The sequence below is a fragment of the Amphiprion ocellaris genome, chromosome 22, assembly GCF_022539595.1.
Source record: "Amphiprion ocellaris isolate individual 3 ecotype Okinawa chromosome 22, ASM2253959v1, whole genome shotgun sequence".
NCBI classification, from domain to species: domain Eukaryota; kingdom Metazoa; phylum Chordata; class Actinopteri; family Pomacentridae; genus Amphiprion; species Amphiprion ocellaris.
Window position 1 is genome coordinate 26,703,712 of NC_072787.1, and position 16,836 is coordinate 26,720,547.

General features: G+C 37.1%; 1 protein-coding gene across 1 annotated transcript in view; it reads left to right on the forward strand.

The window, feature by feature from the left end:
* The window catches only part of LOC129347267 (LIM zinc-binding domain-containing Nebulette-like), a 35,771-nt gene that overhangs the window by 6,415 nt on the left and 12,520 nt on the right, over positions 1-16,836 (forward strand). The window contains exon 2 of the mRNA XM_055007094.1: positions 1,796-1,890. Within this exon, the coding sequence (XP_054863069.1) occupies positions 1,796-1,890 (95 nt within the window). The remainder of the gene's footprint in view (positions 1-1,795; positions 1,891-16,836) is intronic.

Consider the following 16,836-nt stretch of genomic DNA (forward strand, 5'->3'; position numbering starts at 1 on the left):
CCAAACATAGTCTGATGGTCATAAAGCTCCATCCTGGTCTTGTCAGACCAAAGAACCTTCTTCCAGGTGTCTTCAGAGTCTCCACATGTCTTCTGGTGAACTGTAGTCCAGATTTAATTTGAATTTTTTCGAACAGAGTCTTTCTCTTTGTCTCCATGAAGCTTTGACTGGTGAAGAACAGACAACAGTTGTTGTATAAACAGTCTCTAACATCTCAGCTGCTGAAGCTGGAACTCCTTCAGAGGAGTCATAGGTGTCTTGGTGGCCTCCCTCTCTAGTCTCTTTCTTGTTATTCCTCCAGAGGAGTCAGAGGAGAACTCCTTTAAGTAGAAGCTTTCCCAAACCTTTAGTCTGTGTCATCAAGAATCCATTATCTGAATAATATTCCAACTTCACTGTGGTTCTGCATTTTCACACATTGTAGTCTTTCACTGCAATTAAGTAGAGGATTAATATAGAAGCCACATGATCATGCAGACACATAATTTAGTCACTTTCTAAGGATTTGAATAATCCTAATTCGGAACAGATGGAGGAAGATCTGAACTGGATTTTGAATCAGCAAATAGTTCTGACTTGTGTCATATTTTCATCTCAACAAATGTCAGTTTACATGCATGAATTTATATCACAGTCTATAGCAGATCCTAAAGGTCCTTTATTCATGTGGGAAAATGTGTTTTTGACCTAAAATTCACATAAATGGTTTTTCATGAAGCTTTAAATTCCATCTGATCACTTCCTGTAGCTGTAGATGGACTTTTTGGTTGTCATGGGGGTGGTTTAGTTGGTGTCATGTGATGTAGGTATGTGAGGTAATGGTCATGTGACAAAAAGTGGGACAACAAGGTAAAGCATCCAGTTGGGACTCTCGTATGTTGGAACATCTACCCTCATACCAGACATGATTCGTCAGTGATGCCAGAGAGGAACCCGTCCTAGTTCCACATAGATCCTTTTAGGGAAGGTTCTTTAAGGAACTGTTTCTGCCAACAAACCCCTAAAGTTGTCTCAAAGGACATCGTAAATATGGTGCTCTGAAGAACTTTTAAGATTGTTGTCAGGATAGTACTCTGTGGATCCAGTTTGTTCCAGTTTCAAGAACCACAAGTACTTTTTCAAAATAAAGGCTTCTTTGAGCCTTTTAAATCTAATTATTATGTGTTGGTATCATTGATGAGTCGGATATTAAGGATGTCTGCTTCAGAGATGCACCAAACACAAAAAATAAATCTCTTTGATGGAGAAGCAAACCTGAAACCTCAAATTAACTTGTTGGATAAAACACTGAAAATCAATGAAACTGAAGGCATTTGACAACTAGAGACATATTGATTGAAAAAAATAACTGTGTCTTGGAAATGAAGCTAAAAATATTGTTTTTTCAGCACCAAACTGCAGTAAACAATGTTCTACGAGACTTCTCTTGTAGTTTAGTCATGGGAACCGTGAAAGTGTTATTTTCGTATCAAGCAGCAAAGAAAAGTTGTTTGAGCCTCGGTCGAACTAGAAAATATGTTTAAAACTGAATTTATGTTCACTTCAAAATGTAAATGAGGATGCATTTTAGTTGCATAGGAATATAAGTTTCTAGGAGAGGTGGTTGCTTATAACACAACCGAATCTCAACACTTGTGTCGTTGAATAACAACCGAGCCTTCTCCATGAGGACTCAAAAGCTCAATCTGCTGAAGAAAACAATAAGATGTAGTCCACAGTTTGAGAATAGTTTTTCATAAACATGCCTCAGGCCTAATGTGGCCTAATACCTGCATATGACTGTGTGTTTGTTCAGAACTGGCACAAAGGATGCTTCCACTGCGAGGTTTGCAAGATGACCCTGAACATGAAGAACTACAAAGGCTATGACAAGAAGCCCTACTGCAACGCGTGAGTCACCAATCTTTTATTCTCTTAAAGGTCCCGTGTGGTGAAAATCCATTTTTATTGTGTTTGTGGTGCAAAACAAAAGCGAAAAGATGTAAAGACATTTACTTTCTCAATACCCCCCAACAACTAGAGAGACTAGTCGAGAATTTGAGCTCTGTGCTAACTAAGCAGTAGTCGTCTAGTTTAACGTTTGTATAGCTCCGACCCCTGAATGAGTAGCTGGATCTCAGTCCTCCAGGTTTATTTACTTTCTAGAGCTGCTTATGCTAACTTTAAAATGCCTCAAAGTTCACCAAAAGTTCTGCTGTTGGCTGCACGACTGAACACAAGAGTCTTCATGTACCGCTAGCATCTGAAGAACTGAACACCCAGTGGATTGTGTTTGTTATTGATGGAAATGTCCTCAGAACAATAGGAAAATCCTCAGTGATAAAATGTTGCGCAGCCAATGTGGCTAACATCAGTTTTGTAGTAGTAGTAGTAGTAATAATAGTAGTATTAGTCATTGAAGTAGTAGTTGTGGTAGTAGTAGGAGTTGTAATAGTTGCTGAAGCTGATGTGGTAGTGATAGTTGTAGCAGTAGTAGTAGCAATTGCAGCACCAGTAATGGGGCTAACATTAGCTTTGATTGTAGTAGCAGCAGTGGTAATAGTAACAGTTGCAGTAGTAGTAGCTGTAGTTCGAGTAGTAATAGCCATAGTAGTAGTTGAAGAAGTAGTTATAACTGTAGTAGTATTAAATGAAGTAGTCATAGTAGCAGCACCAGCAATGTGGCTAACATTAGCTTTGATGGTAGCAGTAGTATTAGTAGCAGTAATAGTTGTATTAGTAGTAGTTGTAGTAGAAGTTGTAGTAAGGACCGCAGCAGTAATGTGGCCAACATTAGTTTTGATAGTGGCAGGAGTAGTGGTAGTAGTAATAGTTGTAGTAGTAGTAGCTGTGGTGGGAGTAGTAATAGTCATCATAGTAGTTGAAGTAGTAGTAGTAGTAACTGTAGTTGTAATAGCTGTAGTAGTAATAGTGGCAGCACCAGTAATGTGGCTAACATTAGCTTTGATTGTAGTAGCAGTAACAGTAGTTGTGGTAGTAGTAATTGTAGTGGGAGTAGTAATAGTTATAATAGTAGCTGAAGTAGTAGTGGTAACTGTAGTATCAATAGATGAAGTAGTAATAGTAGTAGCTCTGGTAATGTGGCTAACATTAGTTTTGATAGTGGTAGCAACAGTGGTAGTAGTAATAGTTGCAGTAGCTGTAGTCTGAGTAGTAATAGTCATAGTAATAGTTGAAATAGTAGTAGTAACTGTTAGTAACTAGTAGTAATAGTTGAAGTAGTAATAGTAGCAGGACCAGAAATGTGGCTAACATTAGTTTTGATAGTGGTAGGAGCAGTGGTAGTAGTAATAGTTGTAGTAGTAGTTGAAGTAGTAGTGGTAATAGTAGTAGCAACAGCAATAATGTGGCTAACATGAGCTTTGATGCTAGTAGCAGTAGTAATAGTAGCAACAGTAGCAGTGGTAGTAATAGTTGTAGTAGGTAAAATAGTAGTGGTACTAGTTGTACTAGTTGTAGTAGTTGTTGAAGTAGGAGTAGCAGCAGCAGTAATGTGCAATGTTAGCTTTGATTTGTGCTAGCCATACTTAAAGTAGTAGTTGTAGTAGTATTAGTAGTTGAAGTGGCAGTGGTAGTAATAGTAGAAGCAGGAAAGTAGTACAAAGTTGGAAATGATAGAAGGTCCAGGTCTTGTGGTGTCGGCAGATGTCCAGTCAGCCATTTTTGTCCAAGCTGTCAATCAATGACGCAGAGAGAATTTTCTTCCTGAAGGACATGGGGACATCAGTTAAACAGTATGTGTGGAACAGGACTACAACCAGGAGGTCAAAGAGGTGAAATGGACCGTCTTTGTGGTGTTTTTGAGCAGAAAAATATTTTAAAAAGACCACTGACACGACACGTAATTAATTTACTGTAAACGTGCACAATGAAGGACCTTTAACGTAACTCTATAAATAACGTCTTGTACCTTGTGATGTTATACTGTGTTATGCTGTCATAATTGCAGTGTGATTATTGTTTGTTTGTTCCATCTATGGAAGTGTTTTTACATTTCTGAAGCATCTCTGAGTGTAAACACCCTCCGCCGGCTATAGCTGCTGAGTTATTTTGTGCCTCTGCTCCTATCTTTAAGGTTTTTATAGCAGCGGTGGTTTTGGTGTCGGTCGGTTTTGGTGGTTTTGGTTTCGAGCCCGGCCCTGCTGGCTCTGCTGAATCTGTCACATTGCTGCTAACACGCTCTGCTTGTTATTATCTGCACAGCTCGATGCACCACGCTGCCGTTTACTGCCTGGAGAAGATGTTTAGTTTGCATGTTCAGACCTTCACAGACACGGAATGAAAAACCCTCCAAGGAGGCAGAACTTTAAAGCGACAAGTAAATTACAGCCTGTGATGGAAACCTCAGAATGGTTCTTAAAGGGATGGCCCTGACCCCTGACCATGTTACTGATTATAATGGTGGCAGTCTGAGAGCTTGTAGTAACCTGCAAGATCCATGTTAGAGTTTACTCGTGTTCCCTAAATGCCTCACATCCATCTGTTGACGCTACACTTTGCAGATATTCGAGAAACTTTTCATGTCCATTGATAGATGCTACAGTTTACTGGTGCTCCTAAAGCGCCTCACATCCATCTGTTGATGCTAAATGTAGATGTTCTCGAAATGCTTCATTTCCAACAGGAGGCGCTGCAATTTACCGATGTTTCTTAAACACCTCACAACCACCTGGTGATGCTACACTTTACAGATGTTCTATGAACTTTTCATGTCCACTGATAGATTCTACAATTTACAGATATTCCTTATATTTTTCATTTTCACTGGTAGATACTACAATTTAATCATGTTCCATAAACGCCTCACATCCATCTGTTGACGCTACAATTTACAGATGTTCTATAAATGCCTCACATTCATCATTAGGCGCTACAATTTGCTGATGATCCGTAAAAGCCTCAGATGTTCTTTTAACTTTTCATGTTAATTGATAGATGCTACAATTTACCAATGTTCCATAAATACCTAATTTTCATTGGTAGATGCTACAATTTACTCATGTTCCGTAAACACCTCACATCCATCTAGTGATACTTCGATTTCCAGATGTTCCATAAATACCTCATTTTCATTGGTAGATGTTACAGTTTATTCATGTTCCATGAACGCCTCACATTGATCTGTTGACGCTACATTTTACAGATGTTCTAGAAACTTTTCATATCCATCCATAGACACTACAGTTCACAGAAGTTTCACAAATACCCCACACCATCGGTATATGCTACAACTTGCCATTGTTTCCTAAACGCCCCATAACTATTTGTAGATGTTTACAGAAATTTCCTAAACATCCCACACCCATCGGTAGAGTTACTGTCTACAGAAATTCCCTGAGCGCCCCTCATCCACCAGTAGATACTACTCTCTACAGAAGTTCCCTGAACGCCTCTAGATACTACTGGTCAGCTCTGCACAGAGAAACTTTTAGTCTGCATCAGTAGCTGCAACTCAGATGGCTGTGAGATTAAAAATTAGTTAGAAAGTCATGAAAAAAAGACTTTTGATGTCAGATTTAGACAAGTACTTTGGAGTTTCCTTCTAACTATGTCTGTCTGTTCCTTGAATGACAGGGGAACTGAACAGTTGATTTCTTGTAGTTTTATCACAGAAAAGGTCTTCTGAATCACAGCACTTTAGAGAACAAAGTCTCACTTTGTCCACCTCGACTTCATGCCTCTAGAAACACACAGACAGAAACACAAACTCACAACAGTGGACATAATGGCAGAGGTTGGAGCAACCTGTGACCCTGTGAGGTTGAAAAGGTGTTTCCTTCGAGCTCGTCGAACACTTTGGCTTTGTCTGCTCCTGTAAACAAACAGCACTTACAACCTGAACGCCAGCTGCAGCTGCTGGCATTTCCACTCAAAGGTCTCGCTGTGAAGGGCTCTAATAGCACAGTCCTGTAATTCACACTCGCAATCAGGGACTATTTCTGTGTCTGTGGGTTTGTGGGCCGCGAGTCCTGAAAAAACAATCCTCAGAGACGACAACAAGCACCGTTTCTTCTGTCCTCTCCATGTTCTTCAACTTTAAATTCACTATGTTGACTAACAGAGCAAACCTTAATAGTTTAATTTCCTACGAGCTCATAGATCTGCAGTTATGACCACCAGCTACAATTTACTGATGTCCCTTAAACGCCTCATATCCATCAGTAAACGCTACATTTTAGAGATATTAAGGAACCCTTCTCATCAATTGATGTTCCTTAAATACCTAATTTTCAGAGGTAGATGCTACCGTTTACGGAAGTTCCCTAAATGCCTCACATTGATTGATAGAGGCTACAGTTTGCTTAAATTCCCTTCCCTTTCCTTGTATCCCTTTCCTTCCCTTTGCAAATTTTCCTTTCTTTTTATTCTTTCCTTTCCTTTCCTTTCCTTTGTGAGTTTTCCTTTCCTTTTATGCGTTCCTTGTTTTCCTTTCCTTCCTTCCTTGAAAAGAGCAGCAGAGAGGAAGTCTGCTGAAGCTCATTTCTGTTTAATTAAGTTATCTTTTATGCAGATTAGTAATAATCAAAGCCGGTTACATAACGCTGCTCACCAGCTGCTCCCATGAAGACACATGAAGTCTGAAGGAGGTTGCTGGTTCCTGGCCTCTGTCGGTACATCAGTGTGAGTCTACATGTGTTGATTGTGCTCGTTGTCTGCATGTTAATGAGAGTTTACCGGCTCGGATCGCTGCGACGATCAAGACATGCGCTTACATAACTGCTGCCCACATAACCCAGATTACTCCGGTCGCTTTGTGCACAGATTCAGCAGCAGACGGAGAGAAAACTCTGCTGGTTTGTGCCTCCGAACAGAAGCAGATCTGCAGGATATTTTCAGCAGACTGAGTGACTGCACAGGACGAGAGTTTAAAAAGCACAGATCAGTCACAGAAGGAAAAACTTCAAGCACTAAATATCACTGGTGGCCTATTTTTACAGCAAGACTGAAACAAAATAAAAATCTAAGTGTCAAAACAGGGAGTATACTGAAATGTTCTACTGTTTTCTAGCTGATCATGTTGAGTTATATATATATTTTTTCTAATATTTTTTAAACTGGTATTTTACAGGTTTTCTTTCCTTTCATCCCTTCTCATCCTTTCATTTCCTTTGTGAGTTTTCCTTTCCTCTTCTTTCCTTTCCTTTGTTTCCTTTCTTTTTATTTCCTTTCCTTCCCATTTTCATTTTCTTTCCCTTTGCAAATTTTTCCTTTCCTTTTCTAAGTACTCGCTTTTCCTTTCCTTTCTTTCTCCGTTTCCTTTTTATGTTCTTTCCTTTCCTTTTCTCTTGTCCTTTCCTTCCCTTTGCAAGTTTTCCTTTCCTGTCCTTTGTGATTTTTCCTTTCCGTTTCATTTCCTTTCTTTGTTTCATTTCCTTTCCTTGTTTTGCTTTACCTCCCTTTGCAAATTTTCTTCTCTTTTTTATTCTGTCCTTTCTCCTTGTTTCCTTTCCTTTGCGTTGCATTTTGCTTCATCAATTTTAAACTTTCCCAAACTTTTTGCATAATTTTTTTATTCTTTCCTTCCCTTTTTGAGTTTTCCTTTCATTTTTTCTCTTTCCTTTCCTTTCCTTTGCAAGTTTTTCTTTCTTTTTTGTTCTTTCCTTTCCTTTGTTTCCTTTCCTTTATCTTTGTTTCCTTTCTTTTGCAAGTTTTCCTTTCATTTTAATCTTTCCATTCCTTTCTTTTCCTTTCCTTTCCTTCCCTTTGTAAGTTTTCCTTTCTTTTTTATTCTTTACTTTCTCCGTTTCCTTTGCGTTGCATTTTGCTTCATCAGTTTTAAACTTTCCCAAACTTTTTTGTGTAATTTTTTTCCTTTCTTATTTCCTTTCTTTCCCTTTGCTAGTTTTCCGTTCTTTTTTATTCTTTCATTTCCTTACCTGTCCTTTCTCCTTGTTTCCTTTGCGTTGCATTCTGCTTCATCAGTTTTAAACTTTTCCCAACTTTTCGTGGTTTTTCTGTATAATTTTGGTGTTTTGATGGTCAGTTTGATGCTCGGATTGAGGATAGAAACCGGTGGCCAGTCACTTCTATGACACAAACAAACATATTTATCTTCCATGGAGAGAAACCGAACGGAGAGAGGAGAGAACGGGGATAAATCCTGGAGACAAAGAGAGACGAGAAACTTACGTAACCCTCTGTCTAATCTTTCACGCTTCCAGTCGGGAATCTGCTGAACGGAGTCGAGCAGCAGAAACCGAGACAAAGACCAAGTTAAAGACGGTTTTTAAAAAATCAAACAAGTAGAGAGGAGAAGAGGATGGAGGGATGATTGAAGAGGTTACGCATGATCGAGTGAAGAGAAAGACGAGGACAGAAACAGTCGTCAGTATTCAGAAACACTCAGCAGGCCGAGCTTCATTTCTTCTGTTTCCATCCTCCTTCTCCTTTCTCTTCTCTAACTCTCCTTCCTCTACTATTAATCTTCCTCCTCCACTGTATTTGTCTTCCTTTTCATTTCATCATTTCTCCTGACTGTTCTTTCCTTTCATTTCTTTTTTATATCCTTGTCTTTCCTTTTTCCTTGGTTCCTTTCCTTTTCTTGTTTTCCTTCCCCTTCCCTTTGTTAGTTTTCCATTCTTTTTTATTCTTTCATTTCCATTCCTTGTTTTCATTTTCTTTCCCTTTGCAAGTTTTGCCGGTGGGTTTTGGTGTTCAGAGCGTTGACGTACAAAAAGCTGAGTTTGGTTTCTTGACTGGAGAAATGGAAGGAAAACGTGGAAATGGTCGGTCGAAGCCGTGTGTCCTGAATTAAAGGAGAAAACCGTCAGACTGAGAGACAAAAGGAAGAGATTGTGTTTGATAAAGAGGAAGGACTGACAGGCCTGATTACAGCCACACGTCTGTTTATCTTATTTTGGGAATATTGAGGGTGATTACATAACAGACAGATCTATTTCCTACCGAGGACTCAGTGTGACGCCACTTTAACAACCTTTTAAAGAGTCTTTTTTGAAATTATGGCATCTGTTAACTTAAACGTGTTAACTCCTGTTCGAGGAATCTAAAATCTTGCGTCACTTCTTTCTGTTCTTTATGAGTTCTCAACCTGCCGTTAAATCCTCTTCATGATAATATCTCTTCCTTAAATAATCACAGCCTGAATTAACTCCCCTCATTTGTCACAGCCTTTTATCAGCGCTGCCACCAGCAGAAAACCACGACGAAGCGTTCAGGAGCTTTAAACGTTTTACAGCCAAAGTGAAGAAATCAAACACCAGAACTTTTTCTGTTTCAGGTCTTTTCATTTTTGAGCTTTTGAGGAACATAGTTGGAAAGAATTTAATGATTTTATTTGAGCCTTATTTTATTGTACATTACATAATAATAAAAAATGCTTAAGATTCAGTTCAGTTTTATTTATTTCAAGCCAAAACATAAGTCATAAAGTCATCATTTCTGTGAAATATTAGTCCTTCTCTGTTGATTTTTCTACTCATGAAGGAATATTTTCTGTGCAGAACCTTTTTTATTTGCAATATTGATCCACATCCAGAGAATGTGGACAATCTTAATATCTAATAGCATATTGTAGCGTGTCGTATTGAGTCATATTGTATCGTAGCATAGAATATTGTAGCACGTTGTAACGTATCATAGCATATCGTAGCGTATTGTAGCGTTTCATAGTGTATTGTAGCATGTTGTAGCGTATCGTATTGGATCAAATTGTATCGTAGTGTATCTTAGCGTATTGTAGCACATTGTAACGCATCGTAGTATATCATAGTGTATCATAACGTATCATAGCATGTTGTAACGTATCGTAGTGTATCATAGCATGTTCTACCATGTCGTAGCGTATCGTATTGTAGCGTATCATAGCATGTTGTACCGTATCATATCGTACTGTAAGCGTAGCATATTGTAGCGTATTCTAGCATGTTGTAACGTATCATAGGGTATCGTAGCATGTTGTATCGTATCGTATTCTATCGTAGCGTATCTTAGCGTATTGTAGCATGTTGTCACGCATCGTAGCATATCATAGCGTATCATAACATATCGTAGCATGTTGTACCGTATCGGATTGAATCAAATTTTATCGTAGCGTATAGTAGTGTTTTGTAACAAAATGTATCATATCATAAAGTCTCGTAACGTATCATAGCGTATCGTAGCATATTGTAACGAATCGTAACGTGTGGTATTGTATGAAATTTTATCGTATCTTTTCCGAACGTATCATATCGTATCAAATCGTATCAAATGTATTGTATCAAATTGTGTCATTATGCATCGTATTGTATCATATTTGATGAAATTGTGTGGTATCGTATCGTAGCATATTGTAAAGTAGCGTAACATATGGTATTGTATCAAATCGCATTGTATTTCATTGTATTTACATTTTATTTTTGTGGTCATTGTCTGTTTTAGTGTTCATTTTCTCTATTTTGTGGGTCTATCTTTGTGTTGATTTTATCTCTCTTTGTGTTCATTTTTTCTATTTTTGTGGTTATTTTGTCTATTTTGTGGTCATTCGGTGTATCTAGTTATTTTGTGTCCATTTTTCTCTGTGACCATTTTGTCTATTGTTGGGTCATTTTGTTTTGTTTTTTTTGGCCAGTTTGTCTAGTTTTGTGTTCATTTTGTCTATTTTTATAATCATTTTGTCTACTTTTGTTGTCAATTTGTCTATTTGTTTTCATTTTGCCTATTTTTATGGTGATTTTATCTATTCTGGTGGTGATTTTGTGTTATCCTCTGGTAATTTTGTGTCTTTTTTTCTCTTCGTGGTCATGTTGTCTCTCTGAAACACCACTGCAGGTTGTCTCCAGCATTTCTCTCCTTTTATTTTTACACCTTGAGTTGTGTGTTTAACGTTGTGGTTCTTCCACCACATCGAATGTTTAATGTGGTCACAGCCTCACCTGTTAGGTTGATGTAGAAGGTGAGACGTCTCGTGGGTTTATAAAGACAGTCTGACTGAGTCCGGCCTGGAGGAGTTCCATGCTACACTGTGTCGAATGTCAAACTAGGCCACCGGTTGAAGAGCTCAGACTGCAGAGATCACAGCGTTCAGCCGTTTCCCTGTTTCTGTGGTTTCCTCACACCAGTGTTCACGCAATGACACCAAAACTGTCGAATTTCTGTGCTCATTTTTTGCTTTTTAAAAAAAATTAAGTATAGCTCGCATTGAAATGTGAAGAGTGAAGATTTGTTGCTCATCTCTGCCTTATATCACAGTGAACTGAATAGTTTTGGGTTTTCGGATGTTGGATGGACAAAACGAGGCTTCTGGGAAACTGATGGACGTTTTTTCACCATTCTAAAGTCTAAACATTTCGACTGTAGTCAGCAGTCGAGTGGTCGCGGAAAAATTAATAACTTCAGGTTGAACTGCAGGCAATGTTTCCACAGAGAGATTAAGAGGAAAATCAAAGCTACTGGATCAGTAAAATAAAAGTAACATGACTCAGAAACAGTGAACAGAGGAGCATGTTGTTGGAGATACATTCAGTATGGTGAACAGAGACTCAAAACTGGACTGAAATTCGTTCAGAATGACAAATCTTCTCAAGAATGTCTCAAATTGTCCTAGTTTAAAGTTATTTTGGAAAATTCTTAAGTCAGGTTGGACATTTTTTCGTTGCTTTGGACAAATTTTGGATCAATTTGGATGTATATAGTTAAATATCTATAGTAAAAATGTAAATCCAAACATCTGTGGTATGTGATGGCTCCATTTTTAAAATATCGATACTAAATGTTGATGTTCCTGTTGACTGCAGGCTTTTTTTCTTGTAAAATAACTAATCAGCTGATTTTTTTTTTTTTGACGATTAATGGCACCACGGTCTGGGTTTTTTAAATGAGATCAGTGAAGCTGTGATAAATAAAGCAGTGAACTGGTCCTTTCCTGGTTTATTACCAAACAGTGCAGAGGAGTAGTAAAGCTGTGATTCAGGTTTGTGGAGGTTGGTGCTGCTGAACTGGGATCTAATGAGGAGGTGTGTGTCGGTGTTTGATCTCCCTTTCTGCTGCCAAGTTTGACATTTTTTTATCAGTTTAGCCCAACTGTGGTTTGAAATCATCATTGTGGTTATCTTTTGCCTCTGTCATTTTGTCTATAATAGGGTTATTTAGCCTCTTTTAGTGGTAAATTTGTCTATTGTGGAGGTCATTTTGGGGTATTTTTTTCTATTGTAGGGGTCACTGTCAGTTTTGTGGTCATTTTGTGATTTTAGTGGTCATGATGTCTCTTTTTGTGGATATTTTGTCTATTTTGTGGTTCATTTTGTCTATTTTTGTGGTCATTTTGTCTATTGCAGAGTCATTCTATCTGTTGTGGGGGTCATTTTGTTTTTTTGGTGGACATTTTGTCTATTGAGGTCATCAGTCAGTCTTTTTTGTGGTCATTTTGTCTTTTTTGTGGTCATTTAGTCTCTTTTAGTGGTCATTCAGTCTCTTTGTGTGGACACTTTTGTCTATGTTATGGGTCATTTTGTCAATGTCTGTGGACATTTTCTTTGTTTTTTGGGTCATTATGTCCATTTTGTGGGCATTTTGTCTCTTTTTGTGGTCAATTTGTCTCTTTTAGTGGCCGTTTTGTCCACTTTGTGGTCATTTTTTCTGTTTTAATTTCTTTTTGTGGATATTTTGTCTCTTTTTTTGGTTATGTAGTCTATTTTGTGGGTCATTTTGTCTTTTTTGTGGTGATTTTGTCTAGTGTTAGAGTAATTTTGTCTATTTTTGTGGTCATTTTGACAATTTTGGGCACATTTTGTCTCTTTTTATGATTATTTTGCCTGTTTTGAGCGTCATTTAGTCTCTTTTTGTGGATATTTTGTCTGTTTTTTTGTAAAAAATTTGTCAAATAGCAGTAAATTGTTTTTAAAAATGACAGTTAAAATGTTGCAGCTGCAGCAGCCTTTAAAACTGGGTGTTTATGCACATTTCCATGCAGTTTTTAGCATGCAAACAAATGCTGCATGCTTAGTTGTGACAGCAGATGCAGGTTTGTGCCTTCCTGCAATGCTGTTGGACTGTGACGAAGTCCGACGGCAGCCAAGTGTGTCCTGAAGCCACACTGAGATTTTCATCAACACCTAAGCAGGAAGATGGAGGGAAGCCAGACTTTCCAACACACTTCATCTGCCTCCCTGTCGGTGATTCACCAGAAGAGCGGCAGCCATGTTGGCTCATGTCAGCGGGATGGTGAAGAAGCTCGTCTTCTGTCCATGTGTTGTTTGTGTTGTTGTTGCTTCTCGCTATAGCTACTGTGACAGCTGACAGGATAGGGCCTGAAACGTGCATGTATGAGGGTCATTCAAAAAGTTCTCTGCCTCACCTGGAAACAAGAGGATTAACCGTGTCCTATGAAGCCTTATATCCCAAAAACTCAAATATTTGAGGTCATTTCTTTGCAGATGATGCCCTTTAGTTACTGTGACAGCTGACATGATAGGGACTGAAATGTGGATGTATGAAGGTCTTTTCAAAAGTTCTTGTTCTCACTTTGAAGCAAAGCTGTGTCCTATGAACCCTTTAGTTACTGTGACATGATACCTGGTGGCAGGGCCTGAAATGGTGATGTACGGGAGTCATTTAAAAAGTTTTTGGCTTCACCTGGAAACAAGAGCTGTGTCCTGTGAAGCCTTGTATCGCAAAACTCAAATGTTTGACGTCATTTCTTTGCAGATGACGTCCTTTAGTTACTGTGACAGCTGACATGATACCTGCTAGCGGGGACTGAAATGTGGATATATGAGAGTCATTTAAAAAGTTCTCTGCCTCACTTGGAGACAAGAGCTGTGTCCTATGACCCTTTATATCACAAAAACTCAAATGTTTGACATCATTTCTTTGCCGATGACGCCCTTCTTAACAGCAGTTTTGATTGACGTCTTGAGGATGGAGGACAATTCAATCATCCTCAAGATGTCAATAAAACAGAGTGAATCGAGCCCACAAATGACCACAAACTCTGAATTTTAGTCATGTGACTGTTGGTCACAGCTGAATCACTAATGAATTCACAGTTCTGCTGATTAATGCAGAATTTTTTGCTTTTTACAGAATCTCCTTGATGGAAACTATGTATTTTTGGCATATTTTCAAATGGGACAAATAGAATGTTGATGATTTTTTCCATATTTCCTATCCGCTCTGTGTGAACACTGCCTGCAGATCACCTGAAAACTCAGATTTTTTGTGACATGACTGTTGTTTGCAGTGAAGTCACTAACAGCTTCACATTTTTGCCAAAGAGCACAGAATTTTTTGTTCTTTACAGAATCTTTTTGGTGTAAACGGTATATTTTTGATGAATTTTTAAATGAGACATGTAGAATAAAGTGATTTTAATAACCTGTATGGAGTCAACACAACTTGTCTCCTCGTTATTTGACTTTATTGACACTGCCTGCAGTTCAGCTGAAGTGTCTCAATTTTAGTCACATGACTGTTGGTTGCAGCTGAGTCACAAATGGCTTTATGGTTTCGCCAAGAAGCGCAGATTTTTTTGTTTTTTATAGAATCTTTTCAATGCAAATGGCATATTTTTGGTGAATTTTTAAATGAGACACAGAATAAAGTGATTTTGATAACCTCTATGGAATCAACACAACTTTCCTCGTCTTTGTTTAAACACTGCCTGCAGTTCACCTGAAAAGTGTCTGAATTTTAGTCACATGACTGTTGGTCACAATTAAAACAGTCATAACTTCATAGTTCCGGTGATGAATGCAGAATTTTTTGTTTTTTGCAGAATATTTTTTGTGCAAATGGTTTATTTTTAGCAATTTTTAAAATGTAGAATAAAGTGAATCTGATGGAATATCACAATTTTAAGCTTCAATTTGGCTGAAAATCTGATGATTCATTCTGTTTTACAGTTTCTGTCTGTGATTAACGGTGTAGTTTTGTCTGTTATTTTATGATATTTCTTGGCTTCGGGGTGAATTTTGCACTTTAATGACTGTAAATGTTATTCTGACGCCTCGATGAGCAACATGCTGCTCAAAGTTTTACACTTTTTTAGCTGTAAAGACCTGAATTTGAAAGTTTTCATCCTGGTGGGAAAGTTTAAACAAAAGCTGAACTTTACTAAAACTCTTTTAGTCTGGTGACGCTGGAATTAGACATTAGATCCCAAAATGAGCCTGGAATAACGGCTGAGTGTTTGTCGCTGAGGTGCAGAGATGACGCAGCTGATCTTTGTGTGTCTGGACGCTGAGTTTGTGTGTCTGGATGCTAATTGTGCGTCACAAATACCACAGTGACGTTCCAGACAATAGTAAGTCTAAATCCGTCTCCACGTTCCGCCCCTGAATGCATCGTGTCGTAAATGTGTGAATCAGAGAAAAGCAGGAAGTGTGTTCGGGTTTCACTAGCAGCGCTTTAAAGGACGTTGTGTGTTCGTGTTGCGACGCTGCTTTGTGCTCCGGTGTGTTCCTCTGGTGTGTGTTTGAGATTATATTTAGCTGAAAGAGGGTCATTCGTGTTTGTTAAACAGCCGCTTTAATTAGTGTTTGTCTGACAGATTGTGATTTAAATGAACCTGATCTTCTGTGGCGACTGAGAAGAAACACTGTAAAACCAGAAAAATCAATTAAAAAACTGTGAAAATCTGGCACAAAAGGAGCCAAAAACACATTTTAAAAATGCTGGAATGTTGTCACACTTGAAAAACTGTAGAAACTGAAGAAAAGAGCAACTATCTATAAAATTAAATAGTCCAATTTTACAGCCACACATTATAAAAGAAATAATTATCATTTATAATAACACAGATTTTTAAACATTATTTACAGTTTTTAATTTTTTAAATATTTGACGTATAATTAATTTTTTTTATCTGTAATTTAACAAAAACAGTTAAATAACGGTATATATCTGTACAATAATTATATTATTTGCAGATTTAAATCCAATATGTAATGGTGTAATTTTACAGGCAAAAGTGGTGAAAATAACTGCAGCTGTCTGTAAAATATTATTATTTTTTGATGATTAAAATTAAAACATTATGAGAAGAAATTACCTGATTTTTGACGTAGATGTTATTTATTTATTTATTTGTTTATTTGTTTGTTTTTGTAATTGTATGTTCAGAAATTCTAGAAAAATATGATCTGCAACAGCAATAAAATATAATAATTTTTGACCGTTTTTTAGTCGTTGACAAACATAATTTGTCTTTTGAATAACACAAAATTTCTGTAAAATTATATGACAATGTAATTTTACAAACATTGTAAAAGAACAAATATTTTTGTTTGCAACAGAAACAGTAAATGTGTGTAAAATAATCTATAAATACAGTATAAAATAATTAAAATGTATGAATGTGTTTTAAAATTGGTAGAAATACAAATTTTTGATGTGGATTTTAAAAAATCTGTCAAATAACAGTTTTAATAAATGATTCATCGTTTTTCAGTCCTTCATATGCAAATTTTTCTTTAAAATATCAGCAAATATTTATGAAATATCTTTTTTACACATTGAAATACAGTTATAAAATGTAATAAAAAATAAAGAAAAGAATTTGTAAAATACCAGTTTAAAACCATTTTTCAACCCTTAATATACACAATCTTTCTTTTCAAATATCTGGTATTTTTTGTGTTTTTTTTGCAGATTTAAATACAGTATAAAGTCTCATTTTACACAGTAAAAATGTCAATTATTATTTGTGAAAATACAGTTTTTTTAACTTTATTTGCAGTTTTGTCCTGTTTTTTCTTTTTACAGTCAACATGTAAATTATTATTTTTTAATTATTCTAGTTTCCTGCAGTTTAACAAAAACCTTCGTCTTCTGTTTTATTGAATGAATTAATGGAATTAACAGAAGTTTCAGGTTCGTGCAGCTTTACAGTGAAAACTG